The following is a 17,139-nucleotide window of genomic DNA, read 5'->3' on the forward strand; positions in this document are numbered from 1 at the left end:
CTTGAAATTCTGTGTGGTTGTGCATGGTTAAACACGTTTGCTGTCTTTTAAGTAAATAATTTGAAGTATAACGAAATTTAAGCGAAATGAGCAGTGAATGGATTGGAGTTTAACAAAGAAGCTAAGGACCGCCCAATAAGCAATGTAACGTTAGGCCTGTAAGAAACAGAAAGACAGCGGTGTGGATTACCGAACAAACTGGGCTAGCTGATATTCTGGCGAAGAGATGGAGTCTTGGCAGGACACGTTACGCGTAGGGCAGGTAACCGACGTCCTAAAACACAGGGTGGGTGCCAAGGGCAGGGTAAGCGCATCCGCGGACGACTGAGAATTAGGCGTTGTGACGAGATTGGGCAATTCGCAGGCATATAGGATGGCGTGTAGGCAGGTGTAAGCCGGGCGGTAAACGTACATGGGAGAGACCTTGGTCCTGCAGTGGACGTAAAATAGGCCGCTGCTGCTGAGGATGAACCGGAATTATTCGCGAATCGGATTGCCCATAGTGGAGAGCGGTGCAGCGGATCAGAGATTCAGGACGCGCGCAGCTGCTGCGACTGCGTTTGCTATCGGTGCCTATAATGCAAGAGGGGGCGCGCTGAGCACAGCCGCACCACACGCACATGTGTTGACTGCTGCGCACGACGGAAATCCACTCCCCGCAATCGCGACGCGCGTCACAAGTTGGCGCCCGTTTAAGCCGACCGCGAGGGACGGCGTGTTGCGCAGGCACGAGCCGCACAAGGGAGGGAGCCGCTTCCGCCGCGCAGGCATGCATCGCTTCGTCAGCGCATCCGTTCGAGAAGCGCTTAATGGTCGTGACCCGATCACAAGGAGGGCAGAGCCCGCACCGTCCTTAATGGAGCGGCGACATTGGACTCCTCGTGGTGTGAACGTCGGCGACCTCGCTTCAGCGTGCTGCCCCGTATTATAGCGCGGCGTTCTATCACCGCGCTCCGTAGCTTCGCGTTGTTGTTTGTTAATCTGACTCGTAATAAGGTACGACGTAAAGTGGCATACTGAGGCGTTCGAAAGTCGCGTTCGTTGGCTTTGAAACTTTGACCAGTCGGGCAATCCTTCTGCTAATCGTTCCGCGTGTGGAACACCGCGGAGGCATATTTTTCGAGATGATGCTTCCTGTTTGCAGACAGTTATGTGTTCTGGCTGCGGCGTTGGCGGCAGCCGCTTTGATGACTCCTTGCCACTGCTGGCCCACGTTCGGAAGAAAACGGACTCGACTGCTGAACAGCTACGACTACGTTATTGGTAGGTGCCGTTTCCCCAATTGGAGCGCTTTCTGCCGGGGATTGTGCTACTCTTTTCGTTGTTTGATACAAGTTTCTCTTAAGAGAGCAATGGAACAAATCAGATCAATTTGTAGCGTCTAACTTCATGAATGTGCACGGTTTGCTATGAGTTATGTAGTAGAGTACTCAGGATTTACACCACCTGAGTTTTTTACAACGTACACCCAAACCACGGTACACGAACGCTGTTGTATTCCTCTGCCTGGGGCTCGAACCGGCGACCTCGGCAGCAGAATGCCGCAGTCACCACGGCGGGTGTAAGAGATGACTCAGCAGTTGTGCACGGTCATTATTCAAAAGACTAGCGCAAAATAGCAGAGACACAGACAGAGAAGACGACGGGACGAGCGTAGCGCTCGTCCTGTCGTCTTCTCTGTCTGTGTCCCTGCTATTTTGCGCTAGTCTTTTGAATAATGATGACACACCAGCTAGCCCAACTTTCTGCCTTGATCGAGTTGTGCACGGGCTTATCAGTTTGCTGAACTTATCTGTTTGCACAAGCGAACATATAGCAATCGCGGTATTTAAATCACATCGTTTATACTTTAAAGGACGGCGGGTTGAGGCTTCTTGGAGTTAGCGACCATACTCGCCGTGGTGCTTAGTGGCTATGGTGTCGCGCTGCGAAGCTTGAGGTCGCGCGTTCGATCCCGGCCGCGGCGGCCGCATTTCAATGGGACAGAAATGCGACAAAACGCTCGTATACTTTAGGATAACTTCTTCATTGGGCGAGTTGGTGTTTACTTAACTTGATTCTTTCTAGCGCCACCCCCTCCCCCCCACCTCCAAAAAAAAAAAAAAAGATGACAGTGAGAGTCGAAAGGAAAAGAAAGACGAACGCTACGCTTACAATTGTTTATTCCGAAAACAGCTCATCCTACATATTGTCACGAGCCTTCGGAAGTACTCTTAGGGTTTAATAAACCGTACAGCAGCTGGCTCCTGGAAAACGCGTCCGTCAGGGTTGGCTCGCGAACAGGGTAGAGAAGCGCGGTCTTAGTTCTTTTGGGCTCGACCCACTACTTACATGTGACATTGTCCCCTCTTCCGAACAAATGCATCGGTCTCAATGCTGCCAAAATAGGCGCAAGCAATAAAAACCAAACAAACAAACGAAAAGAATAACAGAACGCAAACAAAGCGAAAGTACAGAAAAGAAACGTCCCGCTGGCCCAGTCAATGAACACAGAGGCACGCTCACGAAGAGAAATGAAAAGCAGATACAAATAAAGGTGAATGAGAGAAAGAAAATTATGAACGCGCAGTGTACGGCTTCATGCGCACAATATAAACTATGTACGAGCTCGGTTGTCTTTGTGTCCGGGTCCGTGTCTCCGATGTTGTGTCCGGGATCATCATCATCATCATCATCATCATCATCATCATCATCATCAACAACATCATCATCATCATCATCCCATTCTATGTTCACTGCAGCACGAAGGTCTCTCCCCGCGGCATCCAATTACCCTGTTTTGCGCCAACCGATTCCAACTAGCAGCCGCAAGTTTCCTAATTTCGTCGCACCACCCAGTCTTCTGTCGCCCTCTACTGCGCTTCCCTTCTCTTGGTACCCATTCTGTCACCCTAATGGTCCAGCTCTTATCTACTCTACGCATTACATGACCTTCCCAGAGCAATTTTTTTCTCTTCAAATCAATTAGAATGTCGTATATACCCGTTTGTTCTCTGATCCAAACCGCTTTCTTTCTGTCTCTTAAATTTATGCCTAGCATTCTTCGTTCCATCGCTCTTTGAGCAGTCCTTAACTTTTTCTGAAGCTTCTTTGCCCGACTCCAAGTCTCTGCCCCATATGTCGTCACCGGTAAAATGCACTGATACCTTCCTTTTCAATGATAACGGTAAGCTTCCAGTCAGGAGCTCACGATGTCTGCCGTATGTGATCCAACCCATTTTTATTCTTCTGTGAATTTCCTTCTCACGGCCAGGGTTCCCTGTGATTAGTTGACTTAGGTAAACGTACTCCTTCACAGACTCTAGAGGCTGAGTGGTGATCCTGAACTCTTGTTCTTTTGCCCGGCTATTCATCATTATTTTTGTCTTCTGCATATTAATCTTCAACTTTACTCTTGCACTCTCTCTGTTAAGGTCCTCAATCATTTGCTGTAACTCGTCTCCAGTGTTGCTGAACAGGATAATGTCATCTACAAACCGAAGGTTGCCGAGATATTCGCCGCTGCTCCTTACTGCTAAGCCTTCCCAGTTTAATAGCACGAATACTTCTGCCCAGCACGCAGTGAATAGCATTCGAGAGATTATGTCTCCTTGTCTTGGCTCCATTATTTTTAGGTATCTTCCTACTTTTCTTGTGTAGAATTAAGGTGGCTGTGGGATCTCCGTAGATATTTTCCAAGGTACTTACGTAAGCGGTCTGTACTCCTTGATTGCGCAATGCCTCTATGTCTGCTGGTATCTCTACTGAATCTAATGCTTTTTCGTAATCTATAAAAGCTACACAGAGAGGCTTACTGTTTGCTGCCAATTGCTCGATAACCTGATTAATGACATGGATGTGATGCATTGTAAACAATCCCTTCTTGAAGCCTGCCTGTTCCCTTGGTTGACTAATGTCCAGTGTTGCCCTTATCCTATTGGTGCTTATTTTGGTAAATACTTTATATAATACTGGGAGTAAGCTAATAGGCCTATAATTTTTCAGTTCGTTAATGTCTCGCTTTTTGTGGATTAGTATAATGTTTGCATTGTTCCAGTTTTCTGGGACCCTTGCAGTCGATAGAAACTTCGTATAGAGAGCCGCGAGTTTTCCTAGCATTATGTATGCTCCATCTTTGATTAAATCGACTGTTATTCAATTTTCTCCTGTCGCTTTTGCCCGTTTTATGTCTTGCAAGGCCCTTCTGAGCTCATCTCTAGTTATAGGAGGAGTTTCTGTATACTCTTCATTTTTGTTTCGAATGGAGTTCTCCTGAGTCTTCTGGGTACTGTACAAGTCAGTATAGAATTCTTCCGCTGCATTTATTATACCTTCGAAATTGCTGATGATATTACCCTGCTTATCTTTCAATGCATACATCTTGGTTTGTCCTATGCCAAGTTTCCTTTTCACTGATTTCAAGCTGCGTCCATTTCTTTACGACTTCCTCAGTCTTTCACACGCTATAATTCGGATATCACTTATTTTCGCCTTGTTGATCAGTTTTGACAGTTCCCCGAATTCTGTCTTATCTCTTGAGTTGGACATTTTCATTCTTTGTCGCTTCTTTATTAGGTCCTTTGTTATTCGGGAGAGCTGGCCTACTAGTTGGCTTGGCGCCTTGCCTCCCACTTCAATTGCTGCCTGTGAAGCCAGCGTCGTTACGGTTACATTCATTACCTCTATGTCATCATCATCATCTCTCTGTTCTAAGGCTGCAAATTTGTTTGAAAGTACCAGCCTAAATTTGTCTGCTTTCACCCTTACTGAGTTGACCTGTTTCTTCTTGACCAATTTTACTCTTTATCTCTTCAAGTTGAGGTGAATTCTAGCCCTCACTAACCTATGATCACTGCACGTTACCCTACCTATCACTTCTACATCCTGCACTATGCTGGGATCGGCAGAAAGTATAAAATCAATTTCATTTCTTGTTTCACCATTAGGGCTTTTCCAGGTACCCCTTTCGGTTGCTACGCTTCCTGAAAGAAGCGTTCATTATTCTCAGCTTATTTCTTTCTGCGAATTCTACCAGCACCTCTCCTGTAGCGTTTCTAGAATCGACGCCGTAGTTGCCAATTTCGCCTTCACCCGCCTGCTTTTTCGCCACTTTTGCGTTGAAGTCACCCATTACTAAATTAAACATTTTCATAAAGCTGATCTACTTCCTCATCGTCGTGACTGGATGTTAGAGCGTAGGCTTGTACTACCTTTAATCTATACCTCTTATTAAGTTTGATGACGACTACTGCTACCCTCTCATTAATGCTGTAGAATTAGTCAATGTTGTCCGCTATGTCCTTATAGATTAAGAATCCTACTCCGTATTGCTTCTTATCAGGGAGACCTCTGTAGCAGAGGACATGGCTGTTATTCAGCGACGTATAAGCCACCAGTTCTAATCTCACTAAGGGCGATGATATCCCAAACAATGTCTGATAATTCCTCAGAATCCTGCTAAGCTAGCCTCACTCGAGAGGTGTTCGGGTGTTAAATGTTGCAAGGGTAAGTTTCAATTGGCGGCCTGTCCGGACCCAGATATTCTTAGCACCCTCTGCTGCGTTACAGGTCTGTCCGCCGCCTTGCACAGGTGCTCCGCAGCTGCTGGGGACCGAGGGCCGTGAGTTAATGGTAGATATCATTGGGGAGGTTGTGGCCGAATACTGCACCAGGGAGGCCAATTCCTGTTCTGGTGAGGGAGCGTCTTTGTTCAAGCTTAGTGGGCCTTCCTAATTTGGTAGTACCTAGATTAGTATAGCCCCACTCACTCTCGGCATCTTTCGCCGGTGCCAGGCGTCACTCCAAGCCTGTCCGGGACCACTTCACAGTTAACGTCACTGACGCGGCGTAGTACCATATACGGACCAAAATACCGGCTCAGCAACTTTTCACAGAGGCCACGGCGGCGAGCAGGGGTCCACACCCGAACTTGGTCTCCCGGGTTGTAGGACACGTCCCTGTGGCGGATGCTGTAGCGTCATGCGTCTGTCTGCTGCCGCTGGCCGATGTGCAGCCGCGTGAGCTGCTGAGCTTCCTGGGCACGCTCAGCAAGTTCATCGGCGTAAGTTGTCAAGTGGTCGGCGTCTTGACACGGCAGCAAAGCATCCAGCATCCTATGGACTTCGCTACCGTAGAGAAGGCTAAATGGTGTGAATCGCGTTGTCTCTTGCACGGCTGTGTTATACGCGAAGGTCACGTAAGGCGAGAGCCGATCCGATGTTTTTTGTTGAATGTCGATGTACATGGACATCATGTCCGTGATCGTCTTATTAAGTCGCTCGGTAAGTCCGTTGGTCTGTGGACGATACGCGGTTGTCATTCGATGCCCGCTGTCTCTTAATTCAAAAACGTCATCCATAAGCTGGTCTGTGAATGCTGTCCCTCTGTCTGTTATGACAGTGCAGGGAGCACCGTGACTCATTACGATGTGGCGCATGAATAATTTCACTACCGCTGAAGCCGTAACTCGTGGGATCGCTTGCGTCTCAGCATAACGAAGTCGAGGTTTCGACGGAAGCTCATCTGGTCGGGGTGAAGCATGAAGCAATAAAACGACGGACACCGACCAAAAGAAATACTAAAACAGGAATAAATCTAAAAGACGTATCGGCTTCACTACGGAAGCCTTGTTCACAATGTTAAAAAAAGTAATAAATCTAAAAGACGTTCCGGCTTCCCTACGGAAGACTTGGTCACATTGTGAACAAGGCTTCCGTAAGGAAGCCGGAACGTCTTTTAGATTTATTCCTTTTTTAGTACTTCTTTTGGTCGGTGTCCGTCGTTTTATTGCTTCACGTCTCAGCATAACGTGTTAAATGATCATTCGCGACGATCACGCATTTGTTGCCGTCGGCAGAGAAAGAAAACGGTCCGAGAATGTCCATGCCGACTTGGTCGAAAGGCGTGTGAGGAGCTTCGATTGGCTGAAGGAAGCCAGCCGGCTTAACTGACGGTGCCTTTCGGCGCTGGCATTCACGACAGTCTTTAACGTACTGTTTGACGTTTGCCGAAAGCTCGGACCAATAGTACATCTCGCTTAATTTAGCGAGTGTTCGTGAGAAGCCTAAATGACCAGATGTGGGTTCGTCATGGCAAGTGAAGTCGTTTCGCATGTCTCTTGGAACCATCAGGAGGTAAGCACGGCCGTTCGAACGGGCATTCTTCTTATACAGCACGTTGTCTCGTACACAGAAGGATGTCAACGAGCGGTACGGATGGCGTGGCATGGCTGTGCCGCGGCCCTCTAAATGATCGATCATCAGTCGAATCTCAGCGTCGTCACGCTGCCGTCTGATGAAGTCCAACGAACTAATGGCGCCCAGAAAGCCGTCATCGTCCTCAGCTTCCTGACTGACAGGATCAGTGGGTGCGCAGGACAGTGTATATGTGTCTTAATGCTTACTGCCAGACTTATAAACGATAGTGACGTCAAATTGCTGTACCCACAAGCTCCACCGTACCAGTCGTCCTGAAGGGTCGTGCACACTTGCCAACCAACTGAGTGGTCCGTCACTACTTTGAAGGGACCATCATAGAGGCAGGGGGCGAAACTTGACAATCACCCACACGACTGTGAGACACTCTTTCTCTGTAGTGGAATGATTCACCTCGGCACGGGACAGTGAGGGGCTGGCATAGGCTATAACTCTTTCCACTCCATCTTGACGCTGGACGAGCACTGCGCCGAGGCCAATGCTACTGGCGTCGGTATGCACCTCTGTATTGGTATCATCGTCAAAATGTGCAAGAATAGGTGCTGACTGCAGGCGCTGTCGTAATTCAGCAAAAGCTGCCGGTTGCTCATTATGCCAGACAAATGGCGTGTCGTCCCTTGTAAGGCGAGTCAGAGGCTCCGTTATCTTCAAAAAGCCCTCAGTAAACCGGCGATAGTTGGCGCACAAACCCAGGAAGCGTCGGACGGCCTTCTCATCGGCAGGGCTACAGCGGCAAGGTTGTTTGGATCGGGTCGGACCCCTTTGGCGCTTACTACATGCCCGAGGAACTTGAGCTCTGCATAACCAAAGTGGCACTTTTCCGGCGTAACTGTGAGGTCTGCCGATCGGATGGCTTCTAGCACACTCCGCAGGCAGTGAAGATGCTGCTCGAACGTTTCGGGAAATACGACCACATCATCAAGATACACAAGTCTGCCACTTCAGCCCAGTGAGGACAGTGTCCATCATTCGCTGGAAATCAGCCGGGGCTGAACACAAGCCAAAAGGAAGAACTCGAAATTCGTAGAGACAATCTGGAGTCATAAAGGCTGTTTTCTCGCGGTCTCGTCCATCTACCTCAATTTGCCAGTAGCAAATTTTTAAATCCAGAGAATAGTGGGCACGCCGTGGCCTATCTAACGCGTCGGCAACGGGCACACGTCATATTTAGTCACGTCGTTAAGCTTCCGGTAGTCGACACAGAAGCGGAGCGTTCCGTCTTTCTCTTTTACAAGAACGACCGGAGACGATCACGGGCTGTTGGAAGCTTCGATGACACCGTCGTCAAGCATCTCCCGGAGCTGCGTACGTACGGCTTTGCGTTATTTTGCCGACACGCGGTAATGTTGCTGGTGTATCGGGCGTGCGTCCTCGAACGTGATCCTGTGTCTAGTGATGCGAGTCTGGCGTACCTTTGAAGAACTCGCGAAGCAGGTCCGGAATTCACGCAAGACCTTGCGCAGTGCTGTCTGGCTATCGGTGGACAGTTCAGAATTAATGTTGATATGGCCCAGAGACCTGTCTGCTGTCTCGACTACTTCCGATGTGAAACAGTTGTTAACGTTTGCTACTTCGTCTGCAAACATTATCGAAGTGCCGCGGAAAAGGTGTCGATGCTCGTTGCTGAAGTTGGTAACAAGCAAATGTGATGGGCCATCTCGAAGCTGTATAACACTTCAAGCTACACAAACACCTTGCTTTAGGAGGTGTTCCAAATTAGTTTCGGTCACCGCTTCGCCATCGCGTGAGCCGCAACATGTGACGTCGAAGAGGACACTGGCTCGTGGGGGAAGCATTACACTGTCTCCAGAAACACAAAGTACGTCGGCATGCCGTTGATCGTCCTGCACGTCGATTTCTCGGTAGGTTGAGAATGTGATACGATTATCTTGAAGATTAATAATAGAACCATACTCCTGCAGGAAGTCAACGCCGAGAATAACGCTGCGGTAGCATTCGCGTAAGACAAGGCAACACGCCACGAATGTAGATCCTTGAATTTCAACTCTGGTCGTGCAGGCGCCTAGTGGGGTAACGACGTGCCCACCAGTCGCCCGTATGTGCGAGTTATACCAGGGAATGATTACGTTCTTCAGCTGCGTTGCCATTTTCCCGTTTAATATAGGGTAGTTTGAGCCGGTGTCCACTAAAGCACTAACGGCGCAATTGTCAATAGTTAGTGCTATATTGAGAGAAAGCCGGTCGTCTTGTTCAGCTGCAGGTGGTGTCGGATGGGGATCTGTTGGTTCCTGAGTTGATCGGAGCTCTTCAGCACTTCGATCGTCATCCACATCGTCCCCAAAGATCGCTTTCCCGGCGGGACTGCGTGACCGCGCGGTAGAATACCGCTGGGGCGGAGACGAACATCGTCTCGGAGACGGTGACCGCGACTGCCGCCCGGCAGGCGGTGGCGAGCGCTGCTGAGAGAGGTAGTCCTCAATGTCCCGGTGTCGCTGGCCATATCGGGGCGGCGGCGGGTATGCGGAAAAGTCGCCAAGTCCAAGGCGCCGGTATGGACACTGGCGGTACAGGTGGTCAGCTTCACCGCAGTGGAAACACTGAGGCCGGCGACAGGTGTGCGCCAAACATCCGACTTCCGAGGAGACGTGCGTCTATCGTCGATGTAGTGGACCGGTTGCTCCGGACGATGGACACCTGCAGCGACATGAGCAAAAGGTGGCGGCGTGTACCCAGCTTCGCAGTACGATATCGGCTGCGCCGACTGAAGTGACACTGTAGGAGGAGCACGACGCAACAGGGGCGGAGAGGAAGCAGGGTGCCTTAAGGCTTCCGCGTAGGTCGCTTTAAATGCTTAGCAATCTCAATTCCGAATCACAAAGCGTAACAGTAGTTCAACTCACGTTGGCTAGACCAGTGGTTTGGATGTCGTAGGCCTCCAGCACTTCACGCGCGGTTTTGTTCGTGCTTCTGCCTAGGATCCTTGACATTAAGGAACAGTGGTTCACAGTCGGAACAATATCTGCAATGCGCAGACGAGTGCGCAATCGTATCCTTCTATAAAATATTTGGGGGCTCTCTCACTCAGTCGTTGACTCAGCGCCCAGTTTGCCAAAAGCTCCTTAAACTTAAGTTTGCCCAATGTAGCACTTGCCACAGCTGTGCGGAATCAGATAAGCCACTCCAGTGGAGCTGTGCACGTAACGCTCAACGTGCTGTCCTGTACACCCGTTCGTAGCGCCATGCGTGATTCGGGTACAGAGATGGGCCAGCTAGCTCGGGGCGGAGAAGACCACAGGTGCTCCACACTTGTTCGCCACCCTCTTAAGGTTGTGGGTAACCCTTTGAAGGTACGGGACCACTTGTGCCTTTTTTTTTTTTCGAGCGTTATGCTCGATTTCATAGCCCATCTTAGGCTTTTTGTTGCCTTTCAGCTTCTGGAGCAATGTTTCCCCCACTGACGCCAACACCGACCGGGGGGAGCCGGCTTCTAAAAGCCACTCGATCTGATTGCTCTGCACGCCAAAAACTGTGTCTTTCAAGAACCTTCCGAACATTTTTTTCGAGGAAACTTGTTCTTTCACCACGACACAAGAGGGTGCGTCACGTTAGGGAATTTTGGAAGAAACCCCCCTAGGAGGGACATAACCTTTATTTGGGTTCCGGCCGATGAAGAAGTTCCAGGTAACGAAGCCGCTCACGAGCCCGCCCGAACACTCTAGCACCGGGCAACTCTAGAGCAGCCAGTTCCAGGGATCAAAAATAACATCATCATGTACAAGGAAATCGTAGATCATTACAAAGCCGAAAGAAGAATCTTTCCGCCTCCGCATCGGTCTCTCTCTCCGGAGGATGCTCGCATTTGGCGGCGCCTCCAAGGAAACAATTATACATCCCCATATTGGATCTACTTAGCTCAGACGAGGGACTATAACGGCGCCCTTCGCAAAATTTGTAAGGAGAAAGGTACGCTAGACCGTGTAATATGGGAGTGTGCTGGCTCCCCAGGGGCCAAAGAAAAGATTTACAGTAGAGAAGCCCGGAAGGTCTTGCTCCAAAGCGAGGGCGAAGACGACCAGCGTCGAGCGATCCTCATGGCCGTTGAGGCCGTGAAGACTCGCCGTCCTCAACGCTCGGGAACTGCTTCGTCCTCCCTCCCTACCGGCGTGTAGGGTAAGAGGTGGGCATCCCAGCTCGGTAGAATAATAAACTTTTCAATCAATCAATCAATTTTGGAAGAAAAATAAGCCTAGAATGTGTTCTTTACATTTCTTTGTCTTTCGCGAAATAAACAAAGGCGTTCACGATTTTTTTTTATGCCAAAGTCATTGCACATGAGGGCAGCTTGTTTGGCGAGTTGGTATACATGATTTTAAGGGGCGGAATGCCAGTGAAACAAAAGGAAACGAAAAGAACCTAAGGAAAGACGCTGGCAAAGTTTGTTGTAGGGCGATGAAAAACTCTCTATGGAAACGTTGTCCCCAGGCTGACCGAACGGCACATTCGTACCAGAACGATGTTTACAGAAATAATGTCCAGCGCTCTATCACGAATTTCGCCCGTGTCTTCCACTCATTTCTTTCTTGTCTCCTTTTCTGTTTCTTTGGACCCGCCGTGGTTGCACAGTGGCTATGATGTTGGGCGGCTGAGCACGAGGTAGCGAGATCGAATCCCGGCCACGGCGGCCGCATTTCGATGGAGGCGAAAACACCCGTGTACTTAGATTTAGGTGCACGTTAAAGAACCCCAGCTGGTCGAAATTTCCGGAGTCCTCCACTACGGCGTGCCTCATAATCAGAAAGTGCTTTTGGCACGTATAACCACATAATTTAATTGTTTTCTGTTTCTTAGGAATTTCATGAGATTTGCCCTTAGCTGGAGCTGATGGGAGAGTCGGAATGAAGTATCTATTGCAGCAGTAAACGAGTTCAGAACCAAAGGATTTGTTGTGGCCTGCTGATAATTTATGCGTTGTTCTAAGACCTAACTGACTAAGCCTAAGACGTCTTGCTGAGTACATATATGCTAGTATCTCGTTTTATTTTACACCGAGGGCTCACGCATGCGCAGTTGGCGGTGGCTCGGCAGGCAGCGTGCTGGCCAACCGTCTGTCTGCCGACCCTGGGAACAGTGTGCTCTTGCTGGAAGCGGGCGGCCCCGAGACAGTCGCTGAGCAGGTTCCTTTCCTGGCACCTTTCCTCGCCACCGAGGCCAACACGTGGGGCTACAAGACCGTGCCGCAGAAGGACGCCTGCCTTGGTTTCCCGGAACGAGTGAGTACTGCGCGCACGCTTGCATTCAGGCGCTGTGCTGTCCCATCCTAAAGAGAGAGAGAGGAAAACGATAAGGCAGGGAGGTTAAGCAGGACTGGGCCGGCCCGGTTGGCCACCTCACGCTGGGGGAAAGATTAAGAGAAGAAAAGAAAGTCCAATGGCGATATCGCCGACATGGTAACAATTGTCTGCTCTATGTCCACCGACGGTCACTCAGTCCGGATCACAGAGGGTCCTAAGGATATCGCCGGGCTACTACAACACATTTCACTCGGAAAGACGGAATGGTGCGACTCCAATAGCCATTGCACGTATAATAATGTCGCGCAAGAATTCTTTTTGCAAGCAATAAAGAGGTAGGGACACGGCCGCTCGATGAAAACCCACTCCTGCGTATTTTTATCCAGCTCCCACGGCAGGGTGATCAATCAGAACAAAACAACGGTTTGTTATCCCATACTGGAGACGAGAGAGGAGGAAAGTAGAAAGATGTGGAAATGGAGAGGCACCGACCACAGGATCTAAACACCATTAAGGCTGTGATTTACATATGATGATCATTAATTTACTTGTTCCGCACTCATTTTAGCGAAGAGAGCGTGCCAGTGAGGGAAACGGGAGAACTTTTCTGTGCAATCCTTTCACTGCAACAATGCGAGATTTCTAACAGAACTCCAGGGAGGTTAAATAGGAATACTGCTCCGACGACTCAAAATGACGTGACAGCTACGTAACCACGTTATACTATCAGCGTCTTGTTTTACCGAATTTTTAGGAGAATAGTAAACTGAGTGTGTGTTGGCGTATCTGTACATTGTTGCAGTGCTATAACTGACATGGGATGAAAGAAGGAGGCGACCGACAGAATGCTTTGACCGTCGTACTATTGTGTCTTGCTTTCCTCCCGTGTCAAGTTTGCGCTAACCCTACAGCCATGAGCGTTTTTTTTTCTATTAGAAAGGTTTAAAGTTCCAAAGCTGCACAGGAGCCTACGATGGAAGTTCTGGATTACCTTTCTTGCATATCTGGTGCTCGTCGACGTACTTGCAAATCTCGGCACACGAGCATTGCTGCCTTCCATTGCGGCTCCAGCGTTTCACGGCTCCCTGTGGGCTGCAAGAATAACGCGTGGTGCGCGCCGACGGACGCGCCACTAGTGGTGGCCTTGCCGAGGGGACTCGGGAAAAGAGGCAGCCGTACGCCGCGGTTTCCTGCTTCGTTGCTCATGATTTTCGCATTTTCAGAGCGAAATAAGCAACATCCGTCGCATGTGCGTGGTAGCCAAACTTTAAGGCATGCCGAACAACACCTGTTGCGGGATGGGGTGCTCGAATAAACTTGCTGTCGACACGGTTCTAATCGTTCCCCACTGCGAGCGGCCTCACGAGTGGCAGCAATGGTTCGCCGCCGTTGGGCGGGAAATTTCTTGTGCTCGCACTTTCTTTTTTGTCACTTCGGTGTTTGTTGCACTCGAACACGTTTAGACGGGTAAGCAACGAAGCCGACCAACGCTTGCCTTAACTCCGTGCGTCCAACCAAGCTGTGGCCATACCCGCGCGCGTCGCAGAAGCGCGTGCGCTCAAGCACGCCGGTCAGGCCAGGACACGTGCACCTAGAGATAGCGGTGATGACGCGAAACCTACTGCGTCCACCGAGGCTCTATGGTAGCGCGCACCAAGTCTCGCCGCTGGTTGCCCACAGGCGGTGCGTTACGCGCGTACCGCCTGGCTTTTCGCTCCGTCTCTCCAGCGGCAGGTTTGAGCGATATGCGCGTGCCTTTTCAGGATTGAATATCTGTGCTGTGCAGCTCCTTATTGTGAATTTGTGAAGTTATTGTGAAGGCTTCCGCGTAGGAGACAAAGATTAGTGGCTTAGTTGCACTGACGCTCACCTTCGGGAGCATTGGGTTGGAGAGTAGCAGGAGAAGAGCCTCCACCTTAACACTCTGATAGAGACGGTGACTTTTGTCATTTCTTGCATTCTTGCAATTTTAAGCTCGCGCAACCGGTGCTTCAGTGAGGAATCGCAACACATCTTACGGCAACGTCTGTCCAAACAAAGTTCTTTTTACACACGCTCAAGGCTGTCACTGTATCACGTGGTTGTTGCACCGCGATATCAAAGACGACAAGCTTTATACACATAAAACGCTCCTCTAGGTGTATTAGGCACGGTTGTGCCTAGTATTCGCTGTTGCAGCGTTATAATAAATGTGACCAAGTTAAGTGCTGTGGAAATTATTACATAAGTGACATCGCGCATAAAATCTGCGTAGTAGTTGTTCTGCAGCGCATACTATGAGCAACTTTCCCTTGAGAAGCAAAATCGATTTGGTGAAGAACCATGCAGTGGCATAACCTTAGCGCAGTACTTGCATCCTTTCATTTTTGATACAGTGCAATAAAACAGGACGGTAATGAAGCCGTCTCTTTCGTCCCTCTGGCTCTGTTTAACTAATTAACTAACTTGCCCTGTTTCCCACTTTGCATTCTTGAGGCATAATATTTGCAAGCGGTATTTAAAGAAGGTCGTCCAAGAGCGAACAAAAACTGTTTCATTTCGTTATCATTTTTTCGGAGTATTATTTGGTTATTATTTTTAGCGCTATGACTTACGATGCAAAATTTGTTTAGTTTTCACAGGAACCAATTACTACCTTTTTGTAGTATGTTTACAATATGTATGTTTACAGTAGCCTGCTTACAAAACCATTGAAAGGTGACCTAAGAAATAGTAATATCAAGCATTCATTTAAATTCCTGTATGTTAAATTGGCTTTCATTAAAGAAAGACCGGATCCCAGACCGAAAGAAAAGCTGCGGTTTCAGCAGCTCGACGTGGGCTTCAGCGCTCATTGTACTTAGCAGCAGGCACAATATTAAAGGATACATAATGACCGCATCTACCGTAGGCTGATCATCAGAGCAAAACTAATAAAATGGCCGAGATATGCATTTAGGCATCGACGTTTGCACCTGTTTGCTGAGATCAGGATGTGACAACTTGACGTCTTGAAGCTTGGTATGCTCAGCCAAAAAAACAAGACCAATGTCCACTTCTAGGGTCTACTCCGAGTGGTTTGCCATTGCATATCTGCATAACAGGGAAACATGTTTCATTGAACATTTGCAAAATCCAACAGAGGATTGCTGAATGCAACTTGCAGTCTGATTCGACTGAGTGAGCCACAAAAATAACTCATCTAACTTGGTAAATTAAAGCCCATATTAGTGTGATGTACAACATACATGTTACACTAATGTGGCGGATTCTCTGGCTTATACAGCAAGATAATCGGTGCGCGAGAAAAAAATTATTTTTGCGTACCCCTTGTAGACACTGATTTAAGGAAAAGGAGCTAGAGCTGTCCACATGATCTACTTATTTTACCTGCGAGTATACTCAACGAAAATGTGTGTCCTAGCAGCTTAGTGGTATCTGAAATTATGTCAGTATTGCATATGTGCGTGTTGTCTAAAATAATTGAATTTTGAAAATGCTCGTAGGGATCCGATGTGCGTATATAGGCAAATTATGGACACATGTAGAAGACTCAGCATCCAGTGCAAGTGAACGGTCCTACAGGCCTGGAGTCTATCGTGCAAATAGATTCGCTGCACGCATTTGTTACCAGAAAAGATATGTCACATGAAATGGCATGCAAGGAAGTGTTCAAGATATTGCACAGTTAATAAAACGCCTGCGCTATTAATATGTGGGTTCATGCACTCGATTTCGTCCGTATTAGGGACTCACCTGTTGATTTCTTCCGGGCACAGAAATACTCAGTACACCATCAGGCTTTAATGTATTTCTGCGGTGACCTTTCTAGAGGCATGATTGTTCAAAGTGCAACAATTAAACAGATTCTATAACTTGCTTGTAGATTCGCCAGTACAATTCCGGTTGCGCTGATCCACCTGTCCAGCAATTCCCTATTACTGAAGAGAAGTCTGCAAATAAAATACTGCTCCGCATCTAAAAAAATGCTCTACTGTGACGCTTCTAAAACGATTAAGATACATCACGAGGGCTGTCTACTCGCGTGATGTTCTCAACAAGAAGATACATTCGTTTACTTACATGTGAAGGTAAATGCAAGAACCCTTCGGGGCTTGGGTGTGGCACAAAAGACACGAAGGTGCCATAGCGTCCGATATCGTTGCGCGATCACATGTCAAACCTGAACTGTGCAAAAATACTACGCATCCAAAAACACAGAAATTCGAAACCGAAATTCGCGCCATGCTTTATTGAATGAATGCGTACATTGTGATTTACATAAATTACGCACTTAGCAAGCACTTTCTGTAAAATTAATATTCTCACATCACTTTCATAAAACCATCAGGTATGCGTTTTTAATGACAAAGCATAAGGCGACCTGTACTTGTTTTCAGCTCTTTCAACAGTAATTGCGCTGACCACATTAACAAGTAGCAACAGGGCGGCGCCCTAGCGGTTCCCCCCTTTTCGGCCCAGCTTTTCCTCTAGAGTTGGTTATATTAACTCTATGGGTTATATACCAAATCTTCTGGAGTGGAAATGGCTCACCGAAAGGGAAGCTGGTCACCGCCATCTTGCTTGGGGTAAAAAGCCCGCGCCGCCGTGGTTAGCCGTCGTAGCAGCACGGAGTGTGCTGCTGCGCTGCTCTTGTAATGGTATTTAATGATTGCGGTATGCTATTCTAGATCACTGAAGCACCTCAGTAGGCA

The 17,139-nt window shown here is 48.5% G+C and overlaps 1 protein-coding gene across 1 annotated transcript in view; it reads left to right on the forward strand.

The window, feature by feature from the left end:
• The first annotated feature begins 655 nt into the window (after window positions 1-655).
• The window catches only part of LOC140219916 (4-pyridoxate dehydrogenase-like), a 98,751-nt gene continuing 82,267 nt past the window's right edge, over window positions 656-17,139 (forward strand). Inside the window, exons 1-2 of the mRNA XM_072290097.1 lie at window positions 656-1,263; window positions 12,222-12,424. Of these exons, the coding sequence (XP_072146198.1) occupies window positions 1,125-1,263; window positions 12,222-12,424 (342 nt within the window). The 5' untranslated portion in view covers window positions 656-1,124. The remainder of the gene's footprint in view (window positions 1,264-12,221; window positions 12,425-17,139) is intronic.

The sequence above is a fragment of the Dermacentor andersoni genome, chromosome 8 (genome assembly GCF_023375885.2).
Source record: "Dermacentor andersoni chromosome 8, qqDerAnde1_hic_scaffold, whole genome shotgun sequence".
Lineage (NCBI taxonomy): Eukaryota > Metazoa > Arthropoda > Arachnida > Ixodida > Ixodidae > Dermacentor > Dermacentor andersoni.